Source organism: Dendroctonus ponderosae, unplaced genomic scaffold (genome assembly GCF_020466585.1).
Source record: "Dendroctonus ponderosae isolate FM_Combo_2020 unplaced genomic scaffold, Dpon_F_20191213v2 Dpon_F_20191213_1, whole genome shotgun sequence".
NCBI lineage: Eukaryota > Metazoa > Arthropoda > Insecta > Coleoptera > Curculionidae > Dendroctonus > Dendroctonus ponderosae.
The window spans coordinates 29,535,901-29,545,357 of NW_026017110.1; the positions used below are offsets into that span (position 1 = coordinate 29,535,901).

At 38.4% G+C, this 9,457-nt stretch overlaps 2 protein-coding genes across 3 annotated transcripts in view; one reads left to right on the top strand and one right to left on the bottom strand.

The window, feature by feature from the left end:
- The window catches only part of LOC109541547 (acyl-CoA Delta-9 desaturase), a 32,672-nt gene extending 25,582 nt beyond the window's left edge, over nt 1-7,090 (top strand). For both annotated transcript variants that reach the window (XM_019910424.2, XM_019910425.2), the window contains exons 5-7: nt 4,604-4,789; nt 4,848-4,954; nt 6,564-7,090. In XM_019910424.2, the coding sequence (XP_019765983.2) occupies nt 4,604-4,789; nt 4,848-4,954; nt 6,564-6,784 (514 nt within the window). In that variant the 3' untranslated portion in view covers nt 6,785-7,090. The remainder of the gene's footprint in view (nt 1-4,603; nt 4,790-4,847; nt 4,955-6,563) is intronic.
- A 51-nt stretch (nt 7,091-7,141) lies between these two features.
- Nucleotides 7,142-8,666, bottom strand: LOC109541548. Its single transcript, XM_019910426.2, has 3 exons — nt 7,703-8,666; nt 7,396-7,653; nt 7,142-7,344 (listed from the first exon to the last, which is right to left on the bottom strand). Exons 1-3 carry the CDS (start codon nt 8,102-8,104, stop codon nt 7,162-7,164), a joined length of 843 nt encoding a protein of 280 aa, XP_019765985.2. The 5' UTR covers nt 8,105-8,666; the 3' UTR covers nt 7,142-7,161.
- Nucleotides 8,667-9,457: the final 791 nt, after the last annotated feature.

Sequence of the window (9,457 nt, forward strand, 5' to 3'; positions counted from 1 at the left end):
TCGCCAAAGTTTGTTTTGATTTCGGGGTTTTCCTCGTTAATCGTTCGCAGGAGCTCCTCGTCAGAGTACCCCTTGGCAACGCCCGTGAGTCTGATTTTGGGGTTTTGCTTCAGGATTGCGCTCGTTTTTATTTCTCCGCTTGCACCCAGTTTCCTCTCGACCTTCTCCTGCTGCTCTCTGTTTTTGTACACTATGGCGATCTTATTGCCTCTTGTACCTGCCATTCGGACCACTCCTCCTGTAGCTGCTACTTCCTCCTGTGCGGCTTCCTTAATTTTTTTGATTGTATCTCGGGCCTGTTGGCCTTCCGGGATTTCGACCAGGGTTATATGTTTTTCTTTTGTTTCAGGAGTCTTCCATGGCTCCTTGGCTTTCTCGTTCACCTTTTTACCCTTCAGGACTGTCCTTGAGACGTCAGCGTATGTTCTTATTTTGTCTCTTATTTCTTTGGATTTTAGTCTCCTTTTTGGTTTGGCTAATGTGAATCCCCCTTCTGTGTCTGACTGTATTTCAGTTTGGGTCTGCTCTGTGTCAGCGTCATTTGTGTACGCTGCTTGGTCGTGTCCGAATTTTCTGGAATTTTTGCACCAACTTAAAAATTCCAGGACTGGTTTAAAAACGGCCAATCATGAAAGAAAAAGTTTTATTAATTCGAATCGATTTAACACTCTAAAATAAATTGTTAAGAGAAGAAAGCCAGTTGCCGTTATTTGAGACGTAATATGAACAAACTGTGGAGGATTAACGGTAATAAATGTATGTAATTGGGAGTCGTGTGCTATTACATCCCTGTATCCCAAAGCAATCTGAATATTTGAAGCAAATAAAATTTAAAAAAGGTTCTAAGGAAATGTTTTGATCAATTTCCCATCGGTTTAAGACTTTTGTTTGTCGGAAGCTTTTAGTTTGTTTTAACAAGTTCTGATTTCGACTTTCCAAAATCTGAAATTTCAAAATTTCAGATTTCAAAACCTAGGAATTTCTTGATTCTCAGTCTTATGCGTGCTCTCGGGCAATATTAGTAGGTCCTAGGTCCTCTTTGATTGTATACTAGGTCTATTTTTCGGGGTAGAAAATCATGGATGTCCGTGTTTTCTCATCAGTGTTTTCTGAAATTTTTAAATATTCTCCCGAAATTGCGTACAGAAGCTGCTGATGAACCAAATTTACAAAACTCAGGTTTGCTCACCTCAGGCACCCCCATGACCGGTTTCGAGCCTATTAGCTCTCATAAGCTGGGTTTAGCCTGAAATTAGCGATCGCGATCCTAAGGCCCACATCTAAAAAGGCAAGTCAACCGCCTCCAGAATACGATTAGAAAAGGTATGAAGGAAACTCGATCGCAGCCCTGGAATGCTCGCATGGGCGAAATAGAGACTGAGGAGTCATGCCACGAGATCTGGAAACTGGCCAGGAACCTCAATGCAGGACCAAGGAAACCAATGCCACCTATAGAAGAAAACGGTATCATCACTGTGGATACCAAAGAGAAAGTGGAGCTCTTTGCCAACCATCTAGAGTTCCAATACAGAGTAAACCTGGTTGGTCACCCAGAACAAGACGAGGAAGTGGACAAGATAGTAGCCGACCATTTCCGAAATCGGCGGACCACCAAAGCCAGAAGAGTCACTAACGAGATCATCCAGAACATCATCAAGGACACGAAGAAGAAAGATGCCCCTGGACTTGATGACATCTCAAATGAGGTCTTCAAAAAACTACCGACAGCAGCAATTGAGGACCTTACCACAGTGGCAAATGCAATACTGGACCTTAAGTACTTCCCGATCATCTGGCTAGAAGAAGGCAACAGTGGTATTGGTTCCTAAAAGAGGTGTAAAAAGGAAGCTGCTCACGTCCTACAGGCCCATCAGCTTGCTACAGATGATGGGCAAACTTATGGAGACGTGTATCCTGAACCAGATCCAGGGCACAATAGAGGACACGAAAGTGCTGCTGGGTGAGCAATATGGATTCAGGCCGGGCCACGGCACCAACACACTCGCCGCCCGGCTAACAACTAGGATCCTCCATAGGTTGAACCGCCAACAGATTTTACGAGCCGGCTTCCTGGATGTGGCAAAGGCGTTTTACATCAGTGTACCATCATAGGCAGTAATATTTTTGTTTCTTTTTCGAATTAGACATGTCATCAAAGACTGAAGGGTTTCCTGCAGGGAAAGGGAAAGGTGGAGTGAAAATGATATCAAATTAGCAATTGAAAATGTTATGCCTAAAAAGATGGGTTGGCAACTTGCTGCTAAGACTTTTAATGTGTCCGCCACAACATTGCGTCGAGGATAGATCACAAATTTGAACACAAAAGTCGACTTAGGAGGTCGTAGGGATTTCTGACAAGGCACCCACGAATATCTTTAAGATTACCAGAAAATACTTCTATGGCTTGCGCTCAGGCTTTCAACAAAACCAACATATCATCATACTTTTCTGGATTGGACGCAGTCTGTCAAGATCATAAATTCCCTCTCGAAGACATATTCAGTGTGGATGAGTCTGGATTAAGCACAGTACAAAAGCGGCCACAAAGAGTATTTGCTACTAAAGGTCGCAAGCAAGTAGGTGCGCTAAGCAGTGCTGAGCTGTGTATGTGCAATGAGCGCCATTGGAAACTTTATTTTACCAGTTTTTACATTTTCAAGAAAGCGATTCAAGAATGAGTTGATGGACAATGCTCCACTAGGGAGCAAAGCTTTGTGTCAGGAAAAAGGCTGGATGACCAGTGATTTATTTCTAAAATGGCTCCAACACTTCGTTCATCATTCCAAGGCCTCTAAAGACAATAAAATTATTCTTTTATTAGACGGGCACATTAGTCATAAAGGCCTACAAGTCCTGGAATATGCCAAAGAAAATGGAATTGTTTTGTTCTGTTTTCCTGCACATTGCACACATCGCCTCCAACCTTTCGATGTGGGAATTTTTGGGCCACTTCAAACTTACTATCATCAAGAAATTGAACTCTGGCTGAAGCAATACCCTGGACAAACTGTAACGGATTTTTAAATTCCTGGATTATTTAAGAATGCTTTCTAAAAAGGTGCTACACCAGCAAATTATGCTTTTGCGAAAACAGGCATAGTTCTGTTTAATCCGAATGTATTTGAGAATTGGATGTTTGCGCCATCACTAACCACTGATCAACTTATGTCTCAAGAAGCAAGATCATATAGCCGTTGAGACAGATGAAGCTCTAAAAGAATATTCAACAAAAGAGGACAACACACACCAAAATGACAAAATTCAACTGCGAACCAGGGCCTTCTTCCTTGGAACATAATAAAAATTGCGTTAAAATTCTATCCCAGCTTCCCGTTGCTACTGCTCGATCACAAAATATTAGGAAGCGCAAACGAGGCCAGACTGGATTAATAAACAATCCCAGGCATTGACGAATTAAAGAAAAAAGAGGAAGCAAGGGAAGATAATGAAAAAAGTCACTTGCGCCAAGAGCAAAAAGGAATGTCGTGATGGAAGAAAGTAGCTAAGAAGATAATGAGGTTGATGTAGGCTGCTTATATTGCAACGAGCTTTATTCAGTGTCACATGCAAAAGAAATATGGATCTGTTGCCAAATGTGCAAGTCGTGGTGCCATTGTGAATGTGCAGGAGTCGATATAAAAATTAAACAGTTTATTTGCGAAGTCTGTTTATAAATAAATTCTTTTTTAGCATACAAATTAGATATTAATGCGTGCACTTAACATCTAGTCTTTTCAGAATTCATTTTCTTTTATGTGTAAACTTTGTAAGTCGATATTTCAATAAAAAGTTTTTAAAATAAGGTCCCCTTAATCGACAAAAGTAATATTTAGTTGACAAAAGTAGTATTGAACTTTGTCGTAACAGGTGAAGGTTGAAGGTTTCGACCTTCCAAACTCTAGCACTTCAAAAGCTCCTATGTTTTATAAACTCCAAAATCAAAAACTCGTGTAATTTTTTTATGAAAATTTACAATAGAATCCGCATATTTCGGTGTGTTGCATGCTTTCTTTCTTAGAATATTAGCGTGTCCAAGTTTCTGATCTTTTCCTAGGTTTGTTTGGCAAAATATAAGTTTTACTCGCTCAGAACTAGATAACGCTTTGTTTAGTTGAAAACCAGAGGATTATTTTACGCGTTGAATCGTTCAGTTAAAACAGATTCTTCTTGTTCGATATAGACAGGGGTTTTTGCATAAACATTAATGGCTCAACACAGTTGACAACGAACTTAAAAGGTCTTTAGTTAAAAAACCGGCACTGAATTTGAAAACTGTCTGAATGAACTGCTTAACGTGAGGTCCCTAGGAATCCTTGCCATCTTAACATCGACTGATTCTGGATTTTTAATGCATTTTTCGAATTCGGATATAGAACTGCCTGCCCAGTTTGATATCGAATTTTCATAAACCTGCCAGCTGATATAACCTAATTATCCAGGTCACTAGCATTGAACAAATCGTAAAAAACCTCTCTTAATTAATAGCTGAACGAATTTAAATTAGGCTTGGCTCAAGCAAGCGAGAAAGGTCGTTGACAATGAAATGCATTCGCTACAACCCATCAATTTGTCATAGAGTTACAATTTTTTTGTTTAATTTTAGACTCTATCCAATGTTATTTCTGCTGTTTGCCATTATGTTGCCTGTGGGAATTCCCGTGTACTTCTGGAACGAGACCCTGTGGAACTCCTTTTGGATCAATTTCAATGCCCGCTTTTGCATCACATTGAACATTGCGTTTTTCGTCAACAGCGTTGCTCATATGTGGGGCCAGAAGCCATACGATAAGTACGAGGCTGAAATCTTCGATCGGGTTCAACAATTTTTAATTTTGGTTTTATTGTAGGTTTATCAGTCCAGTGGAAAATCTCGCCGTGTCCATTGCAGCTCTGGGAGAAGGCTGGCACAACTACCACCATGTATTTCCTTGGGACTACAAAACAGGAGAGCTGGGTAAGTTAGTAAACAGCGTTTGAAGAACTGTTCTAACGTTGAAAGTTTCCCAGAAGGCTTGAAACTTTGATAACGTTAATTGCCCACATTGTCCCTCTGTGGAATATGTTTTTTGCTATCATATAAGGGTTGCCGGGAAGCTGAATAATCAATGGGTTTATAATGGATCTATCGATAAGCCATGAAAAATTTCCCAATTACCATTTTGTAGACCCAATTCGCAATCTGAAGCTGTTTGCTTCTGTCTCTCCTATTCAGCGGCTTTACTGCTTCCAAATATTCTATTTGGTGCTCAACATCTTTACTTAGAAGCTTCTTTTGCAAAGTTGTTATCCAACTACTTTCTCTTCTGTTCTGTCTGTCTCTTTGTTTTATTGATAACTGCTTAAGTCTCTTAACTAATTGATTTTGAAGAAGCTAACAAAGATGTTTTCAGGGTTTCAGTTCAAAGATCAGTTTTCTTGATTTTTCCGTTGACTAAATGCCTTCAATAACACGTTTTGCGCCCTTTCAAACTAACTGCTAAGGCCGCAATCAACTTTTTTCGGGGCCTTTTTTAACGGAAGTGTTAGGTAAAAATTTACTCATATGTTTCTTTTGGCTTTAACCAGAAACAATTTTTTAGGCAGATTAATATGAAGTCTCCACTTGAAATTTTTTTTCTTTTGATCGTCATTATCTTATGTTTCATGTATTCTGTTGCATTGTCATTATTCTCAACGTCTTTTCTCATTCGCATCGTTATTAAGTAATTGTTTGTCTATAAGCAAATTTTATTCCTGATGTTTAGCGTGTACTTGATAAACGTGCAGATTTACCGTCCGTTTTCCAATTTAGTTCAAATATTCCTACCTTGTAAATGCTTTCAGTTCTGACCCATCTTAACTTCTTTCTACTCCAACTCTTCCCTTTCTGATTATTTATATGATGTAAGCGCAATGAATTCTTAAGTTCATTTTAACATTAGAACATTTGGATGGTTGCACAAACGACCTGAACCTTTATTAGTATTTACCTTAATATTGTACATCTAAAAAAATATTTTTTTCAAGCTCTAATGGCTTTCCTCCAACTGAATAATTTATGAGTTTACCATATTGATACCATATTCATATATCTCATTCAGGTGTTGCAAACTATGTCCAGTTTCTATACAAGAAGTTTTTCAGGAGAATTTTTCTGTTCTCATACGCATATGTTTCTTGTGCAAGTGTATTGGATATCGCAGTTTCAAAAGCAATAAATTTTCATTTGTTTCTGTAGCTAATATTGCTCATATCTATCATTTCAGATCATAACTTTCCATATTTACCTGATCTGAAGGTTTTTGTATGTTTTTCGTGATTTTCCTGTATTTTTCTTCCGACTATCAAAGCAACCCTTAATAGGATCTTCAAGGATGTTTTATTATTTATTCATCCTCTAACGTCCTCATGGACTCATGTGGAAGTGATTTGGTTTAAAGAAGAAACTTCTTCAAAATAAATTCAGCCTGTTTTCTTTGTTCTTCCAGTGAATCATTAGAGTCAACAGAGTTTTGGCTCAATTTTCGGTTCTTCTGCAAAATTTCAAGCTCCAAAAGTATTAATGTTTTTTGCATTGCTTGCAGGTAATTGCTGGAATCCGTCCACACATTTCATCGACTTCTTCGCAAAACTTGGATGGGCCTACGATTTGAAAAGCGTTTCCAGCAAAATGATTGCTCGAAGAGCGCAAAGAAGTGGCGATGGAAGTCACATTTGGGGCTACGGAGATGCCGACATCGAACTGGAGGATTTGAAAGAACTGGAAGACATGAAGTCGGTGAATTCCAGCGAAAAAACCGACTAAAAGAGTAGCTTTCTATATATTGCAAAAATTGTAGCTTCACCGTATGCCTTGGAAATTATTTAATTTTTCATAATGTGTGAGTAGGAGTGATTTCACTGCCTGTCATATTAAGCTACTACTACTTACTATGGTAGCAAATGTACAATTCCAAGAATAACGTCCACTAACTGGTAGGTTCTTACAATGACACTGTTAATGCCCGAATTAACTATTATATTCAAATATAAGCACACCTGCAAGTATTTTTTCAAACGATATTTTGTTAAGATGTTTCTTATTGTTCTTAATACAAATATATGTTATGTTCATAGTTGGTTTTATTTCAAATAAATAGACCTGACAAGGAAACAACAACAGTGATATTTTAGATGGTTTATTCAAAAGTTAGGAAAGAAAAAGCACATTTTATAGATGAGCAACAGAGAGGCCGTTAGATCACTTTCGGCTTCTCGGACAGTTCTAACAGGCAAATCCAGGTAAAGCCTGTAGCTGGTTAAGGCAACATGATGAAGCCGTTTTTTAACCAAGTGGGAGTTTCTTCGTGTTTGCAAAATCTGGATCTAAAAAATAATAAAAAAATAACTAAGTCACTGGAAACTTTGTAAACTTACCCCAATAAAAATACATGAAAAAGTCCTCAACATGTTGCAATATTGATTAAACCCTGGTTTAGAAATGAATGCGTTCATTGTGCTGAATAGATGCCCTGTGAAGCTACTGAAAATAATCCTTGATGAAAATGCGAATATTCCGAAAAAACTCTCAAGGCTTGTAAGAAGTTGGACGATCTTCGGAACCTCTTCTCTTATCTGCGCAATACTTTCGGAGCTGTTTTTGCTTTCTAGGGCATGTCTTATCCAACCAACTACCTACAAGTTAATAAATCATGTTCGAAATCTCCCCGAGAATAAAACTTACCAGGAAATCTCCATTCTCTAACTTCCTACATTCTGCGATGGGAATTTTGTAGAAATCTTCATATTTCTCCTGAATAAAACCCTCCAAGTTTTGAAGACGCCTGCAATAGATGCACAAAAAGGCATTTATCACATTTAGTTCAACAGAAAATATCAACATTATGTAGGTTTCCAACAATTTTGGAGCTACCAGAGGCTGATACCAAAGCCACTGCGAAAGGAAATTATCTGTTAACATCAGAAGCAGCAACCCCACTTCCACAGCTAGAAATATTGCTTGTTTGAAAAATTTGTCTGCGATTTTTTCAGCTTTAGCACTCTTAAGAAAAAACTTCCACATGAAGGTAAAATTCCCCACTTTCCCTATATTCCAAAATCTTCTTAAGTAAACTAGTGAGCACATAATGAAATCCAGTGTTAGTGTGAAAGTTGCATCAAAGTCCTCCAGAACACTGACCACAGAAATGCAGAACAAGCTCAGAAGAACTAACACATTAATCAATATAATTCAAGGTTTGCTGGAAACTGGCTTGATTCTTCCATTGCTTTTCGCTAAAATATAAGCCGAGAATTGAGGAAACTTGAGTCCAGAAAGTTAAAGTCAACATGACTGGCTATTTAAAGAAGCACCCGTTTTGGACAAGAGCCTGTAAAAGATCCAATCGTGAAAGCAAATTATTGAAGTGGATTGAGCTAAATATTAAATGTAGCCACTTTGCTAAATTAGTGAGAAAATTGCTTCCAGGAACCGCAAAAGTATATGGACGTTTTGGGTTGTTTCTTCGGAATTTTGCTTGAAAATGTACCTAATTTAATCAACGGTTTTGCCATTGCCAGGCTTTAGTGTACCTACTTCAACAACTCTAAAATCGTCCGAAATTCGATAGAATTAAAACCGTTTGGTGCGCTTACGTTGTTTAAACTATCGATCAACAGGATTTGTCTTCAAGATTTCAAATATTTAAATTTTACATTCAGCCAGAGCCTTTCCAGTTCCCAAATAATCAACATTTTCGGCCTATTTTGAGCGGTCGCAATCTTCAGTGCACGATATCTTCCTTATAATCGACCCACGACTTTCATATTCGATATTGGGCCGCTTCTTAGGACGGAAACAATACAGTAGGGGCAAAAAACACCACAAACTTCCAAGGGATGGATTTTTGAAAAAAATTCAAGTTTCTCAAAATACCTCGAGTTATACATCATTTTCATCGGAAAGAGACAAGGAATGTAACGAACTGATTAAAAGACACCGGGGAGTTTCCAGTTCCTAAATAATCAACATTGTCCGTCTATTCGGAGCGGTTTTTGAGCGGTGGCAATCTTCAACCCACGATATCTTCCTTATTATCGACCCACTACTTTCATATTCGATATTGGGCAGCTTCCTAGGTTAGAAACAATCCAATAAGGGCAGAAAACGCCACAAACTTCCAGAGGATCGATTTTTGAAAAAGGTTCAAGTTTCTCAAAATACCTCGAGTGATACATCATTTTCATCGGAAAGAGACAAGGAATGCAACGAACTGATTAAAAAACACAGAAACCCTTCCAGTTCCCAAATAATTAACATTTTCCGTGTATTCGGAGCGGTTTTTGAGCGGTGGCAATCTTCAACGCACGATATTTTCCTTATTATCGACCCACAACTTTCATATTCGATATTGGGCAGCTTCCTAGGTCAGAAAGAATCCAATAAGGGCAAAAAATACCACAAACTTCCAGGGGATCGATTTTTGAAAAAAAGTTCAAG